This window comes from Eubalaena glacialis, chromosome 18, assembly GCF_028564815.1.
Source record: "Eubalaena glacialis isolate mEubGla1 chromosome 18, mEubGla1.1.hap2.+ XY, whole genome shotgun sequence".
In the NCBI taxonomy this organism is placed as follows: Eukaryota; Metazoa; Chordata; class Mammalia; order Artiodactyla; family Balaenidae; genus Eubalaena; species Eubalaena glacialis.
Window position 1 is genome coordinate 55,683,536 of NC_083733.1, and position 26,389 is coordinate 55,709,924.

General features: G+C 51.4%; 1 protein-coding gene across 7 annotated transcripts in view; it reads left to right on the top strand.

The window, feature by feature from the left end:
• The first annotated feature begins 2,174 nt into the window (after positions 1-2,174).
• The window catches only part of CATSPERG (cation channel sperm associated auxiliary subunit gamma), a 28,222-nt gene continuing 4,007 nt past the window's right edge, over positions 2,175-26,389 (top strand). For 2 of the 7 annotated variants that reach the window (XM_061172564.1, XM_061172567.1), the window contains exons 1-21: positions 2,747-3,328; positions 3,416-3,469; positions 7,526-7,670; positions 8,016-8,142; positions 8,316-8,388; positions 9,372-9,527; positions 14,388-14,559; positions 15,792-15,929; positions 17,486-17,545; positions 17,782-17,901; positions 18,483-18,533; positions 18,641-18,770; positions 19,307-19,418; positions 20,410-20,568; positions 20,666-20,778; positions 21,568-21,781; positions 22,120-22,182; positions 22,285-22,471; positions 22,556-22,674; positions 22,817-22,897; positions 22,988-23,044. In XM_061172564.1, coding sequence (XP_061028547.1) covers positions 3,074-3,328; positions 3,416-3,469; positions 7,526-7,670; positions 8,016-8,142; positions 8,316-8,388; positions 9,372-9,527; positions 14,388-14,559; positions 15,792-15,929; positions 17,486-17,545; positions 17,782-17,901; positions 18,483-18,533; positions 18,641-18,770; positions 19,307-19,418; positions 20,410-20,568; positions 20,666-20,778; positions 21,568-21,781; positions 22,120-22,182; positions 22,285-22,471; positions 22,556-22,674; positions 22,817-22,897; positions 22,988-23,044 — 2,586 coding nt within the window. In that variant the 5' untranslated portion in view covers positions 2,747-3,073. Of the gene's footprint in view, positions 2,198-2,746; positions 3,470-7,525; positions 7,671-8,015; positions 8,143-8,315; positions 8,389-9,371; positions 9,528-14,387; positions 14,560-15,791; positions 15,930-17,485; positions 17,546-17,781; positions 17,902-18,482; positions 18,534-18,640; positions 18,771-19,306; positions 19,419-20,409; positions 20,569-20,665; positions 20,779-21,567; positions 21,782-22,119; positions 22,183-22,284; positions 22,472-22,555; positions 22,675-22,816; positions 22,898-22,987; positions 23,045-26,389 lie in introns of those variants that run through there. The other 5 variants (XM_061172563.1, XM_061172568.1, XM_061172562.1 and 2 more) reach the window with 4 other exon arrangements.

Consider the following 26,389-nt stretch of genomic DNA (forward strand, 5'->3'; position numbering starts at 1 on the left):
GTATGATTTTATATGCTTTTCTAATATTCTCTTTTCTGCACCTTGCTTTTTTCACCAACCCAGTGTCATTCGGAGATCATTCCAGACGCACACAAGTAGGTCTCCTATCCTTTTTTATGTCTGTGGTGCCTCCTCTAGGACCCACATCCCATAAATTATTTCCACGTTTCATTAACGGACATGTGGGTGGCTGCCAGTCTTTTGCTGGCATAAGTGATGCTGTAGGGTGTGCCTTGTGCATCAAGGTAACAGAGGCCCTCCCCTTGGTGGGGCTATATTCCTGAGTGGGGGGGGGGTGCCATGAGGACATCCCAGTCTCTCTGCCTCTGTGAGTCTAGAAGGGCTCAGGTACACAGCTGCTGGATTTCTTCCCTCAGATGAAGTCACCCTCCCTGGTCTGTGGGGATGGGTTGGGGGGGTGGGGAGCACAGACCCCTGTCAGCTCTTCATTTACGTAGAACACCTATAATGTGCTGTGTTGCACAGAGTTGGGAACAAGTGACAGAGAAAGCCCTAGGCCCTACCCTCACGGAGCCTGTGATGCAGTGGGAAACAAAGACCCATTCCCAGACAGACATGGCCTAGCATGGTCAGGGGAAGGATGGGGGCTGCTCACATATCATAGACAAGACCTGAAAGGAGGAAAGTGGTCAGCCGGTGACAAAGTAGGGAATAGCATTCCAGAGGGTGTTACAGCATGTGCACAGTCTGGAGGAGAGCGAGCATGCCTGATGAAGGATATTCAAGTCGCTCCGTGTGACTAGGCTTTGGACTACAGAGGGAGAGAAGAGATGCCTGGGATAGGAAGGACAGCAGGGATGAGATTATGCAGGGCTCTGGAAAACAACTGAGTTTGGATGTTTCCCTGGGGTCCTGGGGAGTCATGGAAGGTTCCCAGGGTGTTGTCCCCAGACCATTAGTTTCAGCATCACCTGGAATCTTGCTGGAAATACAAATTCTCCAGCCCCATCTCAAAACTTACTGAATCAAAACCCCTGGGGGTGGAGCCCAACAACCTGTTTTAACAAGCTCTTTTGGTGAGCCTAATGCACGCTAAAGTTTGAAAACCACTGGGGTTTAGAGTAAAGTCAGCTTTGCCGTTCATCAAAAAATCATGGTCTGGGGAATTCCCTGGCGGTCCAGTGGTTAGGACTCCACACTTTCATTGCAGAGGGCCCAGGTTCAATCCCTGGTCGGGGAACTAGGATCCCCGGAAAAAAAAAAAAAAAAAAAAGTCATGGTCTGAGTCCTTAACTGTTAGGCATCAGAATACCAATGAAAACTGTTAACTTATTGAATATGTACTTGTGCCAGGCATTCTTCACGTGCTATCTTATTGACTTCCCAAAACAGCTCTATGAGATGGCTGCCTTTGTCCCTGTTCTGTAGAGAAGGGTGTTAAGCCGCAGTAAGATTAATTCCCACATGGAGACCAAATTTTTTTTTCACTAGAATTGTGATATCAATGTCTGACTGGGTAGAAGGATAAGTAGGCGAGAACCACCAATAGGAACTCCTTGAAGGCCTTCCCATCGCAAACTTCGTCCCCAGCACCCTCTGCCGGCCAGGCCCCGCGCTGCTGGGTGTTGAGCACCGCCCTCCCTCCGCCCCCCAAGCCGTAGGCGCTGGTTGGGGTGCGCGTTACCATGGAGACAGGCGGGCGAGGCAGGCGTGCCTCGAGAAAGGCAGAAGTCGGTTGTGGAAGTGTAGGCGGCCATTTTGAGACCGGGCAAGAGGGGCGGGACTGCAGCGGCAGAGTGACGGTTGACCGGTTTAACTTAGAGACTGGTACCACGGGTCTGGGAGAAGAGGGAGGTGCCTGGGGTCATCCCTGGGAGGGAAGGGTGGGGTGGGGGCGGGGTTAAGAAGGGGAGGAGAGGGGAGGGGGGAGGCGAGGAGGGGAAAAGCTGGGGAAAAGGAGGAGAGTCCAGGGACTGGGCACAGGAGGGGCGGAGAAAGGGCGGAGAAAGGGCGGGGCGAGGAGCCGGGAGAGGCTAAGAGAAGAAGCGGGGTGATGAATAGGGGCGGGGCTAGAAGAGGCGGAGCGTAGAGCCAGGCTGTCCAGGGAATGGAAAGGGGTGGTGAAAAGGGAGGGGGCGAAAAGGTGTCACGGTTCAGGGGGAAGGTGAGGATCAAGAAAGTGCTGACGGACAAGGTAGCGCCGACAAGGAACGAGAAGTTGCAGGACGAGGAGAGGGTGCGGAGCGAGGGGAAGGCCAGTGGCGAGGAGAGTTCCCAAGGCAAAGAAAGCGTCTCTAAAGAGAAGGGGCGGGGCCATAGAAGGGGGCGGGGCAAGCAGCTGGCTTGGGAAGAACAGCTCCCCCAGGATGAGGGGGAAGGGTGGGTCTATAAGGGGCGGGACGAGGAGCAGAAGCCGAGCGAGGAGCAAGCTCCAGGCGAGAAACAGGAGCGGGGACAGGGGAAGGGGCGGGGCGTGGGGAAGGTCCGGAAACAGGATCCGGAGAGGGGAGGGTCTAGAGGCAGGACCCGGTACCTGGGCAGGGCCCGAGCACGGAGAATGGGGCGGTGCGAAGAGAAGTGGGGGGCGGGGAAAGAAGTGGGGGCGGAGCCACGTGCAGGTGCGCGACCAGAGGAACTGGGGAAAATAGGTGGGGCGCAGCTAAATCGAGAAACAGAAACCGAGACCGAGTGAAGAGTAGCGGTGGGAGGCAGAGCAGGGGCAGAGGAAAGAAGTGTGGGGCAAGGTTAAGGGGAGAGACCAGGAGGCGGGGCGAAACCAGGAGTAGGGGCGCGGCCAGGAGCTACAGGAGGGGCGAGACCTGGAGTAGTAGCAGAGGCGGGGTCCAGAAGTGTAGTAGTAGATGCAGGGCTGAGTTCGGGAGCAGAGGCGGAGCCAGGAACAAAAGCAAGGGTGGAGCCTGGAGCAAGAGCGGGAGAGGAGCCAGGAGCAAAAGTAGGAGTGGAGCGTCTGAGCAGAGGCGGGGCCGGGAGCAGGGACGGGACGAAGCACCGGAGCGAGGCGGGATCTCAGAAGGCGCCTACCAAGAACAGTCTTGCCGGCTGGTGACCTCCGCATTCTCCAGGTTGAAGCCACGTTATCCACTGCCCCGAGATGTCCCCTGCTGGCCCTGAGTGGCCGAGGCTCCGAGTCCTGCAGGCGCTGTGGGCACTGCTGGTGGTGCTGTTGGCACCGTGGAGGTTGTGGGCGATAAAGAATACCCAGGAGTGCACCTGGCAAGTTGTCCTGAACAACTTTGAGACAGTAGGCAAGAAGGACGCGAGCGATCGTTTCGTCGATCAAGAGCCCTTGTACACAGTGGACAAAGTGTTCAGCCTGCTAGTGGACGCGCCCATCGACCCGGACGAGGTGAGGGGACTGGTGTCAGGCAAACGGGAGAGGTCCTGGACCTGCACCCCACTGGGCTCTGGACATTTGCCCACCCTCTCCTTGCAGACATACCTGGGCTTTCCTTACTACCTGAAGATCAACTACTCCTGCAAGGGAGAGGTGAGTGGGTGCAGAGGGGGTGGGCTCATTCTGTTGGGGCCTCAGTTTCCCCATCTCTAATATTTGAATAGCGGTGGCACCGCCAGACCCTAGGGACCTTAAAGATTCAAGAAGATTCCCGGTATCCCACGAGGCACATAGTTGGTGCTCAAGTAAGCTTTCCATTTCCATTTTTAAAAATTGACATATAGGGTCTTCCCTGGCGGTCCAGTGGTTAAGACTGCGCGCTTCCACTGCAGGGAGCGCGGGTTCCATCCCTGGTCGGGGAACTAAGATCTCGCATGCCCCACATCGCGGCCAAACAAAACAAAACAACAACAACAAAACACTTTCCTCAATAAAGTGAAGAAAATATTTTTCAAAAATTGAGATATAATCCACATACCATAAATTCACTATTTTAAAATATACAGTTCGGGAATTCCCTGGCGGTTCAGTGGTTAGGACTCCGAGCTTCCACTGCAGGGTACACGGGTTCGATCCCTGGTTGGGGAAATAAGATCCTGCAAGCTGCGGGATACAGTTCAATAGTTTTTTGTATATTTACAAAGTTGTGCAACCATCACCACTATCTTGTTCCAGCACATTTTCATCACCTCAAGAGGAAACCCTGTACCCCCATCCCTCCAGCCCCTGGAGACCACTAATCTACTTTTTGTCCCTATGAATATGCTTATTCTGGACATTTCATATAAAGAATGGAATCATACAATATGTGGCCTTTTGTATCTGACTTCTTCCATTTATCATGTTCTCAAGGCTTATCCATGTTGTAGCATGCATCAGTATTTCCTTTTTATGGCTGAGTAATATTCAATTGTATGGATGTGCTACATTTTGCTTATCCATTCATTAATTGATGGACATTTGGGTTATTTCCACTTTTGAGGGGGGATATTATCAATAATGCTGCTATGAACATGTCTGTACAAGTTTTTGTGTAAACATCTGTTTTCAGTTCTCTTCACTATATACCTAGGAAAGGAATTGCTGGGTCATATGTTAACTCTGTTTCACCTCTGAGGAACTGCCAGCCTGTTTTCCAAAGCAGCTACACATCATTTTATATTCCCATCAGCAATGTATGAGGGGTCCAGTTTTTCTATATCCTCACTTGCTCTTGTTCATCTTTTTGATTATAGCCATCTAGTATGTGTGAAATGCTATCTCAGTGTGGTTTTGACTTGCATTTGCCTCATAACTAATGATGTTGAACATCTTTTCATATGCTCATTGGCCATTTATCTTCTTTGGAGAAACGTCTATTCAGCTCCTTTGCCCATGTAAAAACTGGGTTATTTGTCTTTCCACTGTTGCATTGTAAAATTTCTTTTTATATATTGGATACTAGTTCCTTGTCAGATATATGATTTGTAAATATTTTTCACATTCCATGTCTTTTCACTATCCTGATGATGTCCTTTAAAGCACAAAAGCTTTATGTTTATTGAGATATAATTCACATATCATACGATAGCACCAAAGTTTTTAATTTTGATAAAGTCCAATTTATCAGTTTTTTTCATTTGTTGCTGATGCTTTTGGTGTTGTCTAAAAAGGCTTTACCTAACCAAAGTCACAAAAATTTACTTCCATGTTTTCTTCTAAGAGTTTTTTTGTTTGTTTGTTTGTTTTAGCTCTTACGTGTAGGCCTATGATCCATTTTGAGTTAGTTTTTGTATATGGTGTGAGGTAGGGGTCCAACTTTTACATGTGAATATCCAGTTATGCCAGTACCATTTGTTGAAAAGATTATTCTTTCCTCATTGAATTGTCTTGGCACCCTTGTCAAAAATCAATTGACCATAAATATAAGGGTTTGTTTCTGGGTATAATTCTGTTCCATTGCTCTATATGTCTATCCATATGCCAGTACCACACAGTCTTGATCACTGTAGTTTTGTATTAACTTTTCAAATTGCTAAGTTTGAGTCCTCCAACTTTGTTCTTCTTTAAGACTGTTTTGGCTCAAGTAAGCTTTCTGAGGACAGTAGAATGTTGTGGTCTAGAACTGAAGTTCTGGAGGCTACAGACCTGGGTTTGAATCTGCCATTAACTAACATTACTTGGAGGAAGTATAGCATGATAGTGAATCCTTTGGGCTCTGGAGCCAGGCTGCCTGACTTCAAATCCCAGCTGTGCTACATAATAGCTGTGTGATCTCAGGCAAGTTACTTAACTTCTCTGTACCAAAGTTTCCTCATCCTTAACAAGGGTACAATAATGATCATACCCACTTCATAAAATGATTAAATAAGTGTGAAGCACTTAGCACAGTGCCTGGTTCATAGACAGGGCTCAGTGAATGCTAGCAACAAGTTTCTAGAGTGTGACCCTGGGCAGAGAGTTTACTCCATGAGCCTTCTCTCCTTATCTGTGAAAGCGTGATAATAATTCCTTGATCTGTGCATGCAACACCTGCTCTGAGTCAGATCCTCTTTTTTTTTTTTTTTCACAATGGGGTGGGGAAGGCGGTACAATGATAAACAACGTGGCCAGGTTTTTCTTCTGGATGCAGCCCACCAGGGAAACAGACAATTGGCAAGTAAATACATAAAATAATTTATTACAGTAATCAGTGCAAAGATGAAAATAAAATGAGGTGATATGTCAGAAAGGAGGGTGTTAGCTGGGGCGGTTGGGGAAGGTCTCTGAAAAGCTTGAGCAGAGAGTGGAATGATGAAAAGGGACACATGCGGAGAACTGGGGAAAACATCTGGGCTGAGGGAACAGCCAGGACGGAAGCCAGTGTGTATGAGGAACCGACCCGAGGCCTGTGTGGCTGGAGGAGAGTGAGCGAGGGGGAGAATGGGAGGAGATAGTGAGGACCTGGCTTTCCCCCTGAGTGAGGTGGAGCCATGAGAAGGTTCTGAGCAGAGGAGGGATGTGATGGGACTCAGGTGTTCACAGGCTGAATGGGGGGCAGGGCAGGAGCAAGGAGACAGGGAGGGGGCTGATGCTCAGTCCGGGCAGGAGTGGAGGGTGGACAGGACCAGGGTGGTCATGGCCACTGTAGCCCTGACGGGGAAGAGGTCCCCCCGACTAGCACCTGCTACCCTGTGATTGGAAACCCTGTGATTGGAAACCCTGAGTCAGGGCTGGGGCCGGTGTAGGGGGCAGGATTGAAAGGGCCCTGGCCTAGGCATTCCTCAGGATGAAGGCCTGTGCAAAAGGGGTCAGACTCGTTAAATCTCCCGCCCGCATCTCACAGCTGCCCCCACACCCCTGCCCACAGTGGCTTGAGCACAGCTGTCTCTTGGGGATGCCTCCAAGCCTTTGCTAGTGCTGTTCTAGGGACTTCCCTGGTGGTCCAGTGGGCCCTCCCAATGCAGGGGGCATGGGTTCAATCCCTGGTTGGGGAACTAAGATCCTGCATGCCGCACGGTGTGGCCAAAAAAAAAAAAAAATTAATGCTGTTCTATACCCTAGAACACCTATCTTCCTCCTTCCATCTCCGCTCTAAGCCCTGCCCTCCCTTCTTAGCCCAGCCAGGATCCTGGCGTCTCTGGGAGGTTGTCCCTGGCTGCCCCGTCACCCTCTTCCCCAGTTCCTTTCTGTCTAACTGCCCCATCCCACCCTCAGCCCAGGCCCCAGCCCACAAACCTGGTGGCGGTGGCAGAGACTCTAATTTCTCTGGGTAGGGGGTGGGGTAGAAGCCTCAAGAGTGGGACTTGAAATCCCTGAAGTGAGGGAAGAGGCTGCTAGTATCGTGGGTGCCAGGCACTCCCACCTTTACGTTTTTGCTTATCCCATGCTGTCCTTCCCCATGCATTCCCTACATCCAAATTCTGGCTGAGGACCTTGCTCTGGACTCGCCTCCTCCAGGAAGACCTCCTGACTCCCTCCACAGCTCAAAGCACTTCTGCCCGTCTCCTAGCCTGGCCCATCCCCTGCCCCAGCCCCAACCCTAGACCATGTTCTCTGACCTTCCCTCAGTGGAGAGTCTGTTCTCCTGACCCAGCCCCAGGAAGAAGACAGGCTAGTAAATGTGAGGTCAAGGCAGCGGGACCCACAGGCTATCTTAAGGACACACTTGTGGGGCCATCTCGCCCTCAGTCCTCTGAGGCCCTGGTCCGCAAGGGCCACCTGACGGGGCTGAAGCCGGTGGTGCTGGTCACCTTCCAATCTCCAGTCAACTTCCATCGCTGGAAGATAGAGCAGCTGCAGATCCAGATGGAGGCAGCCCCCTTCCGCAGCAGAGGTGGGCCTGGAGGGCTCCTGGAGGGGTCACAGCACGGCGGGCATGTGGGGGCATTGCCAGGGACCTTAGCAGGGTTCATGACCTTGAGGGGAGGCTGGGACCATCGAAGGGGCCTATGACCTGGTGGGCGTGTGGGTTTGTTGGGGGCCTCACAGAGGTGTCTGACCTGGAGGGGGGCCCGGGGAGGCCTCAGCAGGTTCCTTGGCCTAGATGGGACCACACAGAGGCCCCAGTGGGGTCCATGGCTGAGGGGGGGGTGTGGGGAGTTGCAGGGGGACCCCAGTGGTCTGGGGGGCTTGCTACTGGAAGGCCCCAGCAGCCTCAGTACCCCCTGCCTGCCAGCAGAGAGGTGTAATGCAGAGGAGGTGTGTCTCATGAGCTGGTACACACCCATGCCCATCAAGAACGGCAGCGTGGTCATGCGCGTGGACGTTAGCAGCAACGGCCTGGGGCCCTTCATTCCCAATAAAAGGTGCCCTTTCCCAAACCCGGGGCAGGGGGTAGACTCTGGGAAGGGCTTCCTAATCCCCAGATCCCCAAAGAAGACAGGAGGAGCCCAAAGGGAGGGAACAGGACAGGGAGGTGGCAGTGAGCTGTGGCAGGAGCCGGAATCCTCACCCGTGCGTGCCCCACACCCACCTCCAGGTTTCAGGTGAATATCAACGGCTTCCTGGAGAGACAGCGAGACACCACACTCCAATTCACGGTGGGAAATGAGGTGAGGGGACCCGGATGGTGGGAAGGGTAGAAGAGGGGGTTAAAGACAGTAGGCTGGGGCCCTGATGACTTCCCAAACGAGTGGCAGATTCCATTTACAGAGCATTTACTGTGTGCCGGCCCCCTGGCGACGTGCCCTGCTAAATGCACAATCACATTAGATCTTGACTGACCTGTGAGGGAAGGTACTCTCACATACCCATCTTAAAGAGGAGAAAACTGAGGCCCCAAAAGGATGGAGCCATTTGTCCACAGGCTCTCGGCATGTACATATGGAACGAGACTTGAAACTGTGTCTGCCGGACTCCTGCACCCATATTCTTAACCACAGTGCATTCATTCATTCATTCATTCAGCAGGCACTTCCTGAGCACACAGCAGGCACCATGGGAACATAACAGTGAACACACAGACCCAAGTCCCTGTCCTCTCTTAGAGCTGACAGTCTAGTGGGAGAGACAGACAGCAAACCAGTAAACATGAAATCAGGTAAATTCTGTAGCAGGTTAAAAGGTGCTTAGTGCTCTGGAGAGAATTCAGAGTGAGGGGAACTGGGTCTGTGCAGGAGAGGATGGCAGTGTTTAATGGAATGCTCAAGAAAGGCATAACTGATGGGAATTCCCTGGCAGTCCAGTGGTTAGGACTCCATGCCTTCACTTCGGAGGGCCCAGGTTCGATCCCTGATCGGGGAAATAAGATCCCACGAGACCCCACAAGCCGCGCAGCGTGGCCAAAAAAAAAAAAAAGGCGTAATTGAGAAACTTGGCATTTGAGTAAAGGGAATCACGTGGCTACTAGGGGATACAGAGGGAACAGTCTGTGCAAACGCTCTGAGGAGCAGGAGGCCCATGTGGCCAGGAGAGAGTGGGTGAGTGGGAGAGTGGTGGGGCATGAGATCAGAGAGGCGATGGGGGCAAGCAGACGGAACCGTGGGAGAGGGAAGGGAGGGGGGTGTTGAGCAGCCCTCCTGCCCCTGCCCCGCAGCTCTTCAATCTGATACCCCGGTACTTTGTGAATGTCCCGTCGAGGCCCCTGTGGTACACTGTGGACCAGACACCTGTGTTCATCCTGGGCGGCATCCCTGAGGAGAAGGCCATCCTGCTGACTGACACAAACTTCAAGGACTTCTTTCTCGTGGAGGTGAGTTGATGCAGGGCAGATGGTGGGCCGGGCCTCAGCTCCTAAAATGGTGGGGGGGCCTGGGGCCAGAGAAAGGTCCCCAAAGACCTACCACCGATGAGAGGCAAATAGCATGAATGAAAGACATAAGACTGCAACCAGACAGCCTGGGTTCAAGTCCTGGTTCTGCCACCTCCTGGCTGTGCGATGTTGGGCAAGTCACTTCACCTGGGCCTCAGATTCCCCATCTGTAAAATGGGAACAATATTTATATTTACCTCACAGAATCATTGCGAGGATGATATAAATTAATGTCAGCCGGACACAGAATGAGCACTATGTGAGTCAAAGCTATTATTATTTATAGGTCCACCATTTGTAATTCTGAAATCCAAAATCTTTGAAACGGCATTTTCACAAGTTTAGGGCTAAAATGTATTTGTTGAGAAACCCCGACCTGAGCTAACAAAGGCTACTTTTTTTAGTCTTTATGCATCCATTTAGTGTTAATATTCAGATGCTGCCCTGCAGAAATATTAAGGAGTTTGATTATGGGGTGTTGCCCCAGACCCCACTGGGGTTTGGATGGTATATATGTGCCATCTTACCTTCTAAACTGGAAAATTCTGAATTTCGATATTCATCTGGCTCCTAGGGTTTCAAATTCAGCATTGTGAGCCTATATTATTCCCAGAACAGGGAAGGAGTGTCTGAAGCAAGGTTCTTTTGGTGTGGATGACAAACACGTTTGAATTAATTGCAGCTGTAGGCAGAACTCCAAACCAGTTTGGTTTAAGCAGAGAAATGGATTTAGTAGGTGTGCCTAACTGCAAAGCCCAGACACAGCTCAGCCTGCAGGCCTGGCTTGATTCAGGGCTCAAATGAGGACTCCAGCTTTCGGCTCCACTTCTTCTGGATTAACTCCATCCTCAGTGTGATTCATATCATCCCAACTCCCAGGCAGAGAGAAAGGGAGTGTCTGTTTCCCAAATAACTTAAAAAAAAAAAAAAAAAAAAAAAAAATCCTGAAATTTGTTTGCTTGGTCCTGATTGGCCCAGCTTGAGTCATGTGTCCCAAAAGAATGGAATGTGCCAGCTGGCTTAGCACAGATCATGAGATCTATCCTAATGAGGAGGGCAGCCGAGACAGAGAGGCAGAGAAAGGATGGTCCCCCCAGAGTGAAATCAGGCTAGCTTTGCCACAAGTTGAGGGGATAAGATGCTGGCTGTTAATTGTGTCCAAGATAACAATTGTGCACACAGCAACCCCCAAAGATTGCCTTAGCCTCCTCCCCTTAAGGTTGAAAGCCCCACGCATGATTTCTGACAACCCCATGTGGATTAACGTTCTCTCAGGTCCCTCTGGCTATGACTTCCGGCTTCTACTGATCTCATTTCATTTACAGACAGTCTCCCTGTCCTGGGTCAGCTCTCTTGGCCCAAGTCTTTCCAGACCTTGCTCAGTTTTCACGCTCCTGACCCAAACACACCCACAGGAAATATGTGGCCGATGTGGATTCTGCTGAAGAGATTTGGAGGACAGAGAAGGGGGTTTATGTCATGAGAATGAAAAGTGCAATTTGAACTTCAGTCATCCTTGTTCTTTTTTTTTTTAATTTATCAAGATGAAACTCATAAAATTCACCACTTTTTTTTTTTTTTAAGATTTTTTTTGATGTGGACCATTTTTTTAAACTCTCTTTTGAATTTGTTACAACACTGCCTCTGTTCCATGCCCTGGCCCTTTGGCCTCGAGGCACGTGGGATCCCCAGGGATCGAACCCACACCCCCTGCACTGGAAGGCAAAGTCCCAACCACTGGACCGCCAAGAAAGTCCCTAAAATTCACCACTTTGAAGTGAACAATTTAGTGCCATTGAGTACATTTGATATTGTGCAACCACCAACTCTGTTTCCAAAAAGTTTCCATCACTCCAAAATCAAAGCCTACTTATTCTCATTCTTTAATCATAGGGATTTTTCCCATATTGTTGTCTCCTCTCTGGTTTCCTTCCTCTTGTTTCACCTCACCACTCCCTTCTAGACTGCCCCTAGGGTCCCATAGGAATCCTCCCCCTACTCAGCTCTCTTCCGCCCTGAGTTGGTCAGGTTTAGATGCTGTAATAGGAGTTCCCTGGTAGCCTAGTGGTTTGGATTCTGGGCTTTCAGTGCCACGGCCTGGGTTCAATCCCTGGTCAGGGAACATCCCTCAAGCTGCGTGGCCAAAAAAAAAAACCTGTAACAAAGCGGCTCCTGAGAGAGAATAGCTTAAATAGTCACTATTGCTCATTCCCCGAACAGTTCAGAAGTGAGAAACCCCCGTCCCTTCTATTTTCCTGCTTCACCATCCTCTAGGCCCCAGGTGTTGATCTCATCAGTGTGATCAGAGCTGGGTCATGCCTATGTCCATATTCCAGCCAATTGGGAAGGAGAAGGAGCAGAAGTGAAAGGCAAACTATTTTCTCTTGAGCAAGTTTCACTTCCACTCACATTCCATTACTGAGGAATTAGTTACTTGGCTACATCCAACTGCAAAGGAGGCTGGGAAGTATAATTTCCGTCTGGGTGGCACATGCCCTGCTAAAACTCAATTACCAAAGAATATGGGAGAAAGGGATTTGGGAGCCCAAATAGCCACCTGCCAAAAATGGAAGAGGAAATTTGTAAGTTTGTGTAACCAAAAAATTCAAGACTTCAGGTCCAGCTTGACCCAGGATTTCAAACAATGTCACCAAGACTGAGTTGCTCTCTCTCCATCTCTCGGACCTGGTTCCTCTGTATTGACTTTGTGCTCAAACATCTCTGTACTTGGAATTGCAAAGGCTGCATCTCAGGCCCACATCCAGTGGGAAAGATCTTTCCCATTACCCTCTAACCCCCAAATCCCAAGATTCCTTCCACTTGGTGTGGCTCACCATTTGCTCACCTTGACTCAATCATTGTGGCCAGAGACACCCACCATGCTGCTTTTTTTTTGAGTTAAATGAGTCAGAACTCTCAAGCTCTGCTCAAATAAGAAATCCAGCTGACTCATAGCTTTTCTTTTTCTCATGTATGTGGGAGAAGGGAGATGTGATGATCCTCTTCTGGTTTAACAAAGAAAATTTCCAAGTATTTCTTCCAGAAAACAGAGGCAGCACTTTAAATATTAACAGGGCAATACATTAAGTATGACAACCAATCAAAATGACACATTGAGAGGGTACAGGTTAGTTTCACCAGGCACAGCAACAATGTCTGTAGTCTGTAGAAATCTCTTATGTGCTGAATAGGGTAGGGAAGTGAGAATGTACATGTTACCCTTAACTTGATGAAATTTCCCTCAGCAGTAGGACTTAGAGTGTTACTTTGATATATGCTTTTTATTGGAAAAGTTAGTGGAAAATTCCACTTTTTAGTGGAAAATTTCAATCAAACACAAAAGTAGAGAATTGTATAATGAACCCAGCTTCAATAATTAACATTTTGCTTTTTTTTTTTTTTGATCCCACTATTTTTTTTTTTTTTTTTTTCCTGGAATGTTTTAAAGAAAATTCCAGCCATCATACCATTCACCTGTAAATTCTGGAAATAACTGAGGAAGTTTCTCTAACACATGAGAACTTTTAAGAAATAAAACCACAATGCCATTAAAATGCCCAGCAAAATTAACAGTAACCCCTTAATAGCATCTAACCCGGTCATAGTCAATTTTCCCCAATGATCTAAAAATGTGTTTTACAGTTGGTTTGTTTGAATCAGGACCCACACATTGCATTTGGTTGTTATGTCTCTTAATACTCTACCTTTTTTTCAGGCAATTTAAGAAACCAGGCCTTTTGTCCCATAGAATTTGGCTGTTTGCTTCTTCACAGAATCGATTAAAACTTGTTCCTCTGACCCTATGTATTAGTCTGCTCAGGCTGCCATAATAAAATACCATAGACTGGGTGGCTTAAACAACAGAAATTTATATTCTCATAGTTCTGGAGGCTGGAAGTCCAAGATCAAGGTGTCAGCAGGGTTGGTTTCTCTCCTGGGCTTGCAGAAAGTACCTTCTCACTGTGTCCTCACATGGCCTTTTCTCTGTGGGCATGAGTGGAGAGAGAGAGAGATCTCTGATGTCTCTTTCTCTTTTTATAAGGTCACCAGTCCAATAGGATTAGGGCCCCACCCTTATGACCTTGTTGAACCTTAATTATCTCCTTAAAGGCCCAAATACAGTCATGATGAGGGCTAGGGCTTCAACATATAAATTCTGTTCATAACACCCTATGTTGCCTATAAACTGGTAGTGAGCTCTAGAAGCTTGGTTAAACTTAGACTCAAAAAAAAAAAAAAACGGGAATTCCTTGGCGGTCCAGTGGTTAGGACTCAACACTTCCACTGCAGGGGGCCCGGTTCGATCCTGGGTAGACTCAATCTTTTAGGCCCTTCATTGGTGGTGCTTTCCCACTGTTAGTGATATTGCCAGTGCTAGTGATCGGTCGTAAGTTCAGATGGTGTCAGCCTCGCAGCCAATTGTGTTCACGATAGAATAGGATTATTAAAAGTGTGCCTTGGGCCAAGCTTGGGATCTTTTGGATCCACATGAGTACAACCCTGACTGTGGCCTGGGGAACCGGGTCTGCTGAGCACCGTTGAGTATGCTGTGTACTGCCCAACTCTAGGGAGCACAGAAAGCCCCAACTGGCTCTGGCCGGGGTCACCTGCTTGCAGGGGAAGTTTGCTGGGGAAGTTTGGCCGCCAAGATGCTGCTGCAGCGTGAGCAGGGAGGGGACCCTGGGGGCAGCCGCATGTGTTCATTCCAAGCAGTTGTCAGAGCTGGTGCCTCGAGGCAAGGGAGGACACAGGGGCTGAGACCAAGGCCACCTGCCTACCACTGACTCTACTCCCTTGCAGTTGAGCATTGACAGTTGCTGGGTAGGCTCCTTCTACTGCCCCCAGACCAGCTTCACTGCTACCATCTTCGATGCCATCGCCACCGAGAGCACCCTCTTCATTCGGCAGAACCAGCTCGTCTACTATTTCACGGGCACCTATACCACACTCCACGAAAGCAACCGTGGCAGCGGTGAGGGGGCCCTGGCCGGGTCACATACCCGGGTGTCCTTGGCATCTTAGGCAAGGGGACCTGCCTGTTGGAGCCCCAGGGAGGGCGCCTCAGTGAATCCATCACTGGAGGCGCCTGGGAATGGAATTGCCGTGAGTGGGGAGGGGGATGTTGGGACTTCCCAAGCTCCTGAAGCATCGCTGCCCACCCTGCATTGGCCTCCTCCTACCCTCTATATGCTGGGGTGAGGCTTTCATTCAGACCTTCCCAGGAGTTGTGAACCGACTAAGGGCAGAGAGAGGTGTGAGAGTGAAGGGAGGGAGCAGAGAGAAAGACACACGGTGCATGTGCACTCACACACAGACGTGCAGAGAGAGAAAGGCAAAACGGAGAGAGATGCATACCAAGCGAGAAATGTGGGGGGCTGGAGAGTGGCAGAGAGTCAGAAAGAAAGACATACAAAGAGAGAAACAGAGATGGGCCGTTGGAGAGGCAGTGCCATGAGGGAGATTGATCAGAGGGGAAAAACAGAGACTTTTGATTCAGCCTCATCTGTTAAATGATACCAAAGCCCTAGTTCTTCTCACTTTCTGCCCCTGCCCTATCTAAATGAAAGATGTCAACTTACAGAGTCACAGAAACTTGTACTGTAACCCATATTTCATTAGTTAGTGAGTGTTCCCAACAGCTCTATTTTTCTCCCTTTCTTTCTTAGGGCACTTTGACAGTGGGAAGGACCAAGTTAAAAGAGATTTAAGTCGAAGACGGGTGTTTATTGGCTTAGATAGCTGGAAAACTCAGGAGCATGTTGTTTTCAGGCACAGTTGGATCTAGGGGCTCACTGCAGCTGTTAGGCCCATCTTTGTGGTACTGCCCCACTCCATCCAGCAACTGCAGGCTTTTATGCCGGGGGTGGAGGTGGGGGGCAGGAAAGAATATCTCTTTGTTAGTGGTTGCAAGCTGAGAGCTGTCTCTGATTTGCCCAGCTTGGTCACATGCCCAGCTCAGAACCCATCCTCTGGCCAGGGGAATAGAAGAGTGGGGTCAGCCCAATCTGAACCTTGTGGACAGAGTGTGAGCGGGGCTGGGGGGATTTTCTCAAAGGCAGTTGGGGCCTTATACCAAGGGCCCCTCAGATGCCACGCTGAACCGTCACTCCAGTGGGAGAAGACAGATAACAGGCTCATTAAGGCCTGGGAAATGTGGATGGGGGCCCAGGTCCCAGGCTCAAATGTCTGTGCTGGCCCCCACAGAGAGATGGGTTCGTGTCCTGGCTAACGAGTGCATCAAGAAGTTGTGCCCTGTGCATTTCCATAGCAATGGCTCCGAGTATGTCATGGCCCTCACCACTGGCAAGCACGAAGGTTACGTCCACTTTGGGACCATCACAGGTAAGTTTGGGGGTCTCCAACAGCCCAAGAGACCCCTCCGTACCCTCTCACTTCTAAGAATTCTGACCCCAGGCCCTCACCCCTCACCATATTCCTTCAGGAGGGGTCCCAGGCTGGAGGTTCTCCCTGTGAGTCGATATGGGTTTATGCCTTTGTAGGGGCAGGGCTTGGGGTGTGTTATGTATCTTTCACAGTGTGTTTGGTTTCAAAGGGCAGAAGCCCAATTCAAAAATCACTTAAGCAGGGACTTCCCTGCAGTCCAGTGGTTAAGACTCCGGGCTTCCACTACAGGGGGTGCAGGTTCGATCCCTGGTTGGGGAAATAAGATCCTCACATACTGCACGGTATGGCCAAAATTTTTTTAAAAAATCATCTAAGCATAAAAAATTTGTAGACATATAAATGAGAAGACCAGGATCCAACGTCAGGCATAGCTGGATTCAGGGGCTTACAGGGTATATCCTCAGGACTCTATCTCTTGGCAAGGTAGTATAGCATAGGGATTATAGCACGGGTTCTGGAGAGAGACTGCTCTAACACACCCAACTCAAGTCACCTGCGGCTTTGGATAGGTGACTTAACCTCTCTTTTTGGTCTCATATCCTCATTTGCAAAATGGGGCTGATACTACTAGTACCTGCCTCATCGTATTGATAAAGATTAAATAAGTTGACATATATAAGGGTCTTAGGAGAGTGCTAGGGACATGGTACTATTCAAGGGTTTATCATTATTAGCCCTGTGATTTGGCTTCATTTTCAGGTAGATACTCCCCTCACGAGGGTTAGAGATGGCCTCCAGGAACTTGGGGCTCACATCTCCCACCAGTCTGAGTCACCCTGAGAGAGTGAGAGTGGACTCTTCCCCACTGGCTCTAGCACAAATCTCAGGGTGCACTCTGATTGGCCCATTCTGGGTGACATGCTCAGACCTGAGCCAATTACTGTGACCAGAGACAGACATATTCTCTTTTTTTTTAACTCTTTTTTGAAGAATTTATTTATTTATTTATTTATTCTTGGCTGTGTTGCGTCTTTGTTCCTGCACGCGGGTTTTCTCTAGTTGCGAGTGGGGGCTACTCTTCGTTGCGGTGCGCGGGCTTCTCATTGTGGTGGCTTCTCTTGTTGTGGAACAGGGGCTCTAGGCGCGCAGGCTTCAGTAATTGTGGCGTGTGGGCTCAGTAGTTGCGGCGTGTGGGCTCAGTAGTTGTGGCGCGCAGGCTCAGTAGTTGCGGCTCGTGGGCTCTAGAGTGCAGGCTCAGTAGTTGTGGCGCATGGGCTTAGTTGCTCGGTGGCATGTGGGATCTTCCCTGACCAGGGCTCGAACCCGTGTCCCCTGCATTGGCAGGTGGATTCTTAACCACTGCGCCACCAGGGAAGTCCAGGCAGACATATTCTGATAGGCCAGTTGTGAACGACTGAAAGGCTAGTTGGGTGAGAGCTGCCCCAGGGAATCCTGGGACTAAGAAGGAGGCACAGGCATAATTGGAGAGCCGGTGTGGTGGGGTGCCAGACGGGCTGGGAAGGGCCTGAGCTTTGACCTGCCCTGCTCTGCAGATGGCCGCGTGTCCTTCGAGTTGCTGCCCAGGCAGCGGTCCGTGTGCAATGGGATACTAGGTACCCAGCTCCCAGATGGGTCTGCAGTGGGCAGGGGGTGGGGTGGGGTGGGTTTGGGGGGGTTGAGGGGGAATCGAAGGTATGGGAGAGCAGGGGAGGGTGGGAGAGGTCACAGGACAGGATGGGCAATTTCTTGGGGATGGGTGGAGAGTCACTGGGATAGATGTGGCGGTCACAGAGACCATGGAGAAGGACGGGATCTGGGGGCTGCTCTGGACTTCTGCCTTCCCTACCAGTTGTCAACTGCTCCATAACCTGGGCCGTATTCATTGCTGGTGACTACAATCTACTGCTGCTGGTGGAGATCGAAGACCCCTCCACCAGGAAGTATTTCCAGGTGGTCAGCTATGACCTGGGTAAATGGGGCGCCACGGGGCGGGGTGGCTGAGCGGGAAGGGGCAGGAGCTCGGAGTGTGAACTGTGGGCCCATCCTTTGCGATCTGTGCCCAGCAGACAGCTGGAAGGAAATGTTGCTCGTGCCACTGCTAGGTAAGGGGCAGTGGTGGAGAACAGGCCGTCTGGGCTGAAGAACCTGAGAGGAAGTCAATGAGACTAGAACAGAGGGGAAAGGGGAGGAGAGAGATTGGAGACGTGGGCAGACGCCAGACCTGGAAGGGCCTTGTGGCTCACAATAAGGAGATTTGATTTGATTTGATGAAGTGAGAATAGGGCTGCCGTGTACAGCTGTTTAGGCTGTGCCTGGCACTCCCCAGCCAAGGAGTCAGAGGAGGCAAGTCCTCTGCCCTAACAGGACTGTATCCTCTCAGAGGAAGTGTCTTTTTATAATTCACATAAAGAAATTCTAAAGATTAATGGGCCCAAATGGGAAGCTGTTGGAGGGTTTGGGGAGGGTTTGGGGAGCTGGGGACCTGCTCAGTTTCAGGTCTTGAAAGCTCAGGGCCTCAGGAGATTTTTGCTGTGTTTTCCCCACCTGTAGTCAGTGATTACCTGGTTGTCCTCTACACCATCCCGGAATTCATCCCTGACGGTAGGCGGGGAGGGCAGAGGGGGCTGAAAAAGTGTGTGGGGGGGGCTAGGAGGGACCCAAGTGACCCCAGCTCACTGCTGTGTCCACTCTGCCTCTGCCCCTGCCAGCTCGAGGCCTGGAGTTCCTGATGATCCTAGGGACAGAGTCTTACACCAACTTCCCGATGGTACCCAAGGGCATGTCCTACAACCCATATAACAACCTGCTGTTCATCTGGGGCAACTTCCTCCTGCAGGGGTATGGGGCCGGGTACAAGTTGGCCTCCCCAACCCCACTAGGGTGGGGGTCCTTTATGAAGTCACCAAGTTTTCAGAGTATGCCCAAGTCCAGAAGTTATCAGGACTGTGATGGGGGAAAAATGAGCTGGGGTGGGCAGAGATGGGATGGGGGAAGCTGATATTTTAAAGCTGGGAGCCCTTTCTTAGATGAAACCTAATATGAGGACCTAACCTATGTGAGCGATAGAAGGGCATTGTCTGGGGAAAGGTAAGGATGCTTTTCACCCCTCAGGAGTCCAGGGGTCCCAGAGCCAACTCTATGGCCTGTTGGCAAACTGCCAGTTTGGTTGAACCTTCCTGTTTACTGATGGGCAGGTCAGCCAGAGGGTTTGGAGTGGGGGGCAGAAACTAGAGTCCCAGGCCTCCTTTGCATGTTCTCACAGGCTGGTGGAGAACTGAATAGGTGGTTCCTGCATCATGTCAGGCCTAGTTGGGGAAGCAGATATTCCCCAGGGCCTTGCCTGGTGCCCCTACCTCCCACCTCTGCCCCTGCAGCTATAACAGTGAAAACTTCATCTACCTGGCGGACTTCCCCAAAGAGCTGTCCATCAAGTACCTGGTCAACTCGTTCTATGGGGACACGGCTATTGTCACAGAGACTGAGGAGGTGGGCTGCCCTGCCCCTCTCCCCACTTCCTTTCTGCCCACCCCCAAATCCCAAGGGTTTCCCTTCTTCCCCTGTCAGGGTGAAGGGGCCCAGGAGAGGGAACGTCCTCAGGGACCCAGGGGAAGGGCAACGAAAGCTCCATTTATAGCTGAGAACCCTCAAACTCAGAAAGGATAAGTACCTTTCCAAAGTCACTCAGCAGAGTGAAAAACCTGGGCTCAGAGTCATGATGTGATTTCCAGAGGGGGTCTTCTTTCATTCCATCGTGCAGTTCAGTTCATAAATATTGAGGACTTACCGTATGCCTGATCCAGTGCTGGAGACACAGTGGCCAATGAATCAGTCCTGGGCCCTGCCCTCACAGGGTCCCAGTCCAGTTGGGAAGACGGACTCATTCCCAGACTGTGACGGTTCAGAGTAGCCAGGGCTGCAATGTGGAAAACAGCACCTATGGAAGTTCAGACCCGGTCTGGGGGTGTGTGTGTCAGCGAGGGCTTCACAGAGGAGGCCACGTGGAGGGGGGACATGCTGGAGGCTGGAGGGGATCCTCCAGGTTGAAGCTAAGGAGGAGGTGAGATCTAGAGCAAAATGTGTTGGGGGATGAGACGGTGGGCAATAGTGCAGAGATGGGAAACTGAGGCCAAGGGGATGGTGAGACCATGGAGGATGCAAAGAGTGAGAAGGAAAAACGAGGGCTCATTCCTCAGATCCCAGGCCTCCAGGGGGTGTATATATTAGGAATGGTTACATTGCAAGTAATAGAAACTCAAGCAGACTAAAACACTGAAGAAATTTATCATGGCGAGTGAGGGCTGTAAGCAGAGGTGTTTGGGTCTGGGAAGTAGAGAAATGGCTTACCCGATCCCAGCTGGAGGTGAGCTCCCAAGCTTCACCCCTCAGGGAATGGGGCCCTCACGCTCGGCAGAGCGAGAGGTGGGGGTCGCAGGGCCCATGGCCCTCACACACACACACCCGGCTGTCTCACCCCCAGATCTGGTACCTCCTGGAGGGTAGCTACCAGGTGTACAAGCTGTTCCCGTCCAAGGGCTGGGAGGTGCATGTCAGCCTACAGATGATGCAGCAGTCCTCTCTCTACGCCCCCAATGAGACCATGGTCACCCTCTTCTACGAAGACAACAAACTGTACCAGGTGCTAAGCCGGGGGCTATGGGGGAGACATGGGGGAGACATGGGGAAGCTGCAGGGTGGCTGACAGCCGCTCATGTGGCCCTGCCTTCTCGCTGCAGCTGGTGTACCTTATAGACAACCAGCAGGGCAGGCTCGTCAAGAGACTTGTGCCTGTGGAGCAGCTTCTGATGTACCAGCAGATCAGCAACGACTACCTCTTGGAACGGCAAGGGTGAGAAGATACTGGACCACAGCAGCAGTCAGAGCCTTAGGCGCTGCCTGTGGGAAGCTCCCATTCGGGGGGTGGGGGTGGGGTGGAGACCAAGCCATCCCCAGTGACAACTGCTGGGCTCAAAGGAGGGGTCTGACCCAGCCTGGGGACAGGGTGCATCAGGGAGGGCTTCAAGGAGGAAGAGGTGCATGAGCTCTGACCTGAAGGGTGAGGAAGAATTGACCAGGTAATAGCATGGAGCAGGGTGTTCCAGACAGGGGGAACCACATGTGCCAAGGCCCCCGGGAGGAAAGGAGATTGGCTGATCAAAGAACCGAGAGAGAGTGCGGTGCTGCTAGAGTGCAGTGGTGGCGGGGTGGACAAGGTGAGCCTGGTGGTCACAGGGAGGAACTTGGACTTCATCTTGAGGGGCCTGGGGAACCACGATGGGACTAAGGGGAGGGGCTCCATGGTCAGATTTTACTGTGTTCAGCAGTGATTCTTCTGCTCACCTGCAGAGGAGCCCAGGGAGGCAGCAGGGGGAGGGGGGAGGGGGGAGGACACTTCGGAGGTTGAGTACGGTGGAGGGGGTGGGGGCGAGTCTAGGATGAGGTCCAGGACTCTGGCCTGTGCGGCCGAGGGCCGACCACGTGAACGTGTGCAGGGGCACCAGGGGCTGAGGCTGAGGAGGAAGGGCAGGGATGGATTAGCCTTGGGTAGTGTGCAGCGCAGGGGTGGTAAGGGGGCCTGCGGAGGCTCCTGGTGCGCGCACGGAAGAGTCAGCCGCCATCCTCCACTACCGCCGCTCAGGAGCCACCTGACGCTCTCCTTCACCAACTTCTGCCCCTTCACGGTGATGCGTCTGCGGGACCTGCCCAACCCGCAGATCTACACGCGCCAGGAGCGCTACCGGGCGCAGCCGCCGCGTGTCTTGGAGCCCTGGGGCTTCCACAGCGAAAACTCGCTCGCTGTCTATCAGGGCCTCGTCTACTACCTGCTTTGGCTGCACTCGAAGTATGACAAGGTGGGCGCCTGGCGGCGGCCGGGGCCATCCGGGCCGGGTCTTGTGTGAGGCGGGACCGCAGAGGCGTAGAAGGCAAGGCCTGCGTGGCCGGGAGAACCGCCGCGGAGGGCGGAGCAGAGCAGAGCCGCCTCGGTGCGTCCGAGGCTAAGGCGGGCTGGAGAGGGGGTCGAGCACGGCTCAGGGGAGATGGCTTTGGGGGTGTGGCGGTCGGGCTGAAAGCGGGGCTTGGGGCCGCTTTTAGGGTCAGGGGCTGGGACTGAGGCTAGGAAGGGCTCGGAGGATACTGCCTGCCTGGGCACGCCCCTTGGCCCCCCTCAAGGTGCCGGCGGTCCCTGCAGCCATATGCGGACCCGGTGCACGACCCCACCTGGCGCTGGTGGAAGAACAAGAAGCAGGACCAGGTGCGTGGAGAGGGTGGCGAATCGGTGGGAGGGCCGAGCCCGGATCCCCCCTCACCGTCCCCCTGTCCGGGCACTGTCTTTGCCCCGCATCCCGTCCCCCAGGATTACTACTTCTACCTGGCCAGCAACTGGCGGAGCGCGGGCAGTGTGCACGTTGACATGGCCAGCTACGAAAAGATCTACGACCTTAAGGCTGAGAACGAGCTGCCCGAGCGCATCTTCCTGGACAAGGGCACCAGCTACCGCTTCTCGGTCTTCCTGACCGCCCGGGAGCCGGAGCCCGTGCACGGTCTGTGGGCGGGGCCGGGTGGAGCCTGAGGGGCGGGGCTTCTGTTGGCTGCGGCGCCCTGACCCCTCCCTCTGCTCCAAGCAGGCGCCTCCTTCCAGGTGCAGAGCCAGGTGGGCCTGGCTGTGGTGCTGGCCGACCCGGGCTGCATCGAGGCTGTGGTGAAGGAGAAGGTCCTTGTTAATCGCAACTCGGTGCTTTTCTGGGTGAGACCAGGTGGAGGGGAGGAGCTGAGGTGACGGCGGAGCTACTGAGGCAGTGGACCTGTTAGAAGCCCGCGGTTATTTGAACTGTCCCTGGGTCCGCCCGCTGGCCTGCTGACCCCTTCATTTCTGCCCCCACCCCCAGGTTACGCTCAGTGATAAAAGGTTTTGCTTTGATCAGGGCATTAGTGGACATCACCTCATGAAAACCTCCATGCTTGTCAAGGTGCGGTCCAAGCCTGGAGGGGAGGGATGCGGATGAGGGAAAAGCCTGGGCCCGTGGGGTCCACCAGTCATCATCTGCTCCTACTCACAGGTGGTGGGCTCGTCCGGGCACTGCTTCCAGAACACGCACCAGGGGCCCCGCATGCAAGTATTGGACTTGGGGTACTGGGCCCTGTGCTGGGAGGGAAGGGGTCGGGTCCAGTCTCAACAGGGCGGAACCCGAGGTCTCCTTCTGGGAATCCCTTGAATGCCTTCCTAATTTCTTCTTTCTCATTCATTTTTGTCATTCACCCACCCAGCCACCCACTCCCTCCTTTAATCCATTCGTGTTTTCAGAAAGGGCTGCTTCGTGTAGATTGCACACAAGCTTGTATGTTCCTTCTGATACTTTTCTGCAGGGGGAAGTAAAGTATCTGCCACACAGGGCTTCTTTTTCCAATGGGCACAAAGGCGGCACATGGGCCAGCTTGACCCTTCCTTCATACCTCGCTCTTCCTTTGCCTGCTCACATGTGCCTTGTTCAAGCCTTTGGGTCCTTGGTTCTTCACTTGCTTGCACATGCAGTATCCCCTTTGCACAGAAGCAAACACTGAGGCGCAGAGAGATGCAGACATCTGCTCAGAGTAACCCTGGGAGCTAATAAGTGGTAGAGGAAGCCTTGTTCTCACCCACTTCCCTGCCCAGTCTCCAGGAGACAGACCCTGGTGCTTCTTCCTCCTGGGTTGGTATGACCCAGGGCAGTTAAAAAAAGGGGCTTGTAACAGCTCCCAACTCCTTGGATTACATGGAATATTCGGGGTCAAATGCAAGGAAGAGTGACTGACCTCAGCCCAATAGCAATTTCCTTCTATCCTTAGTGATACGCATTATTTTCGTCTTTATCTTAACCCCAGAAAGTCAAAGTTAACATCTCCATTTCTGACCTAGCACATACCTTCTGGGAATCTGATATGCAAAAAAAACAGCAAGATTGGAGACAACCTAAATGTCCATTAATAGGGGACTGGTTAAATGGTGATACATCCATGCAATGGAAAACTAGGCAACTATTTAAAAAGGGCGGGGCAGAGGGGCCAGAATTCCCTGGCGGTCCAGTGTTTAGGACTCGGTGCTTTCACTGCCACGGCCCGGGTTCAATCCCTGGTCAGGGAACTACGATCCTGCAAGCCGCACCGCACCACCCCCCAAGAAAAGGGGGGCGGGGAGACAAATATTTCCACATACTGATGTGGAATAGTCTCCAAAGTGTATTTTATTCTTAAAAGAGAAAAGCAGGGAATGGAACAGCATATATAAAACGTTAGCACAAAAGAGGTTAATTGAGAACATATATTCATGTTTGCTTTTATTTGCATGAAGAAACTCTGGGGAATTGGGCCAGAAAGTACTCATAATGGTTCCCTACACGTGGAATAGGGAAGAGGCAGGACAGTTGGAGGATGGGAATGGAAGTGAAATTTTCACTATATATATGTGTGTGTGTGTGTGTGTGTATCCCTGTATATATCTACTTTATCTATCTATCTATCTAACCATGATACCCACCTAAAGATTAAGTTTTTTTTTTCACACACACACACTGTATTTTATTTTTACAAGAGATAAATAGACTGACACCAAGCATTGTACATGGATGACCACAACAAAAGCAACAATGATTGCAATTACCAAACATGAAACACACTCATACTATGTCATAATATTGACATTCAGTCCAGTAATCCTCCACTGTAACAGCTCCTTTACTTTGCAGTGAAAATTGATTTGTATATTCTTTGCCTCTGAGTCCTTGTGGGATTTTTTTTTAAATTCAAACAGACAAGGGAACAGAGGTGCTGAAGTTGGGATGTAATCTGACTTCTCTTTCTCTGTATCCTCAGGCTGGGGCCTTTTGGGTTTCTTGTCCCTCTCTTTCCCCTCCCCCACATTACCAGTTCAAGAGGTATATGTATTTGGAAGGCTTGGAGGCTCTCTCTGGCTCCTCATCCTGCAAAAAAATAGGAACTGGAACTAATTTGATAAATAGTGAGTTCTCAATCTGTAAATATGTTGGATGAAGGAAGGAAGAAATAAATTTACACATAATACATGCTCGAGGCTTGGGGCATCTCTCAACAGGCCAGCTCCGAGACAGCCCACAGAGGAGAATGAGGCTGAGACTGGGATCCAGAGGACAGACCAGGAACAGATTTCACTCCCTGCGCCCTAAAGCTTATTCATTCATTCAACCAATATTTATTGAGTACCTATTACATCCTATTACATGCCAGCATTGTTTTTTTAGGTGCTGGAATTACAGCAGTGAACAAAACAGAATTCCTGACCTTATGAAGCTGATGTTCTAGTGGGGGTGGGAGTGTATTCGTTTCCTAGGCTGCCATAACAAATTGCCACAAACTGGGAAATTTATTCTCTCCCAGTTATGGCGGTCAGAAGTCCAAAATTGGGATTGATTCCCTCTGCAGGTTCTGAGGGAGAATCTGTTCTGTGCTCTCTCCTAGCTTCTGGTGGTCGTTGACAGTCCCTGACATTCCTTGGCTTGTAGATGCATCACTCCAATCTCTGTCTCCATCTTCACAAGGCCTCCTCCCTATGTGTCTGTGTCCAAATTTCCCTCTTCTTATAAGGACACGGGTCATTGGACTAGGGTCCACCCTAATCCAGTGTGATGTCATCTTAACTTGATTACATCTGTAAAGACCCTATTCCAAATTAGGTCACATGGGCAGGTACCAGGGAATTAGGGCTTCCCGGGTCCTAATATCTTTTTGAGACACACAATTCAACCCAGAACGGAGAGTCAGATAACAAGCAAGAGAAATAAAAGATATTGTATGTTAAGAGGCAATGAGTGCTAGGAGAAAAAGTAGCGAGCAAGGGGCCTGGGGTAGGTTAGCATTTTCCATAGGATGGTTCAGGGAAGACCTGGCCGAGGAGGAAACATTTGAGCAAAGACTTGAAGTCGGGGAGGAAGTGAGCATGCAGTTATGTGCCGGAAAGCATGTCAGCGAGAGGGGACAGATGGCAGAGGCCTGGAGGCAGGAGTATGCTTCATGTGTTAGACTAAAGGAACAGCGAGGAGCAGGCATGGCTGGATCAGGGCCAGCAAGGAGGACTGTGGAGAGAGATGAGGTCAAAGTGGTGATGGGCAGGTCACATGGGAGGCATCTGAGCAGAGGAGAACTCAGGTGTTCACAGAGTCCCTCCGGCTGCATGTGGGGAGAGCCTGGGGGGAGGGGCGGGAGCAGGGAGGAAATGCGCCAGCCAGGGTGGAGCAGAGGAGTTGGGGGTTGGGGAAGAGAATAGCTCTATTTTGAAGTTTAGAGACAACAGGATTTCTGGATGGACTGCATGTGGGGGTGAGAGAAAGAGAGGTTTCCAGGATGAGGCCAAGGCTTTTTAGCCTGAACATGCAGGGATGAGGTGCCATAAACAGAGGTGGCCTGTGGATAGATTGAATCTGAGACACCCATTAGACCTCCCAGTGATTCAG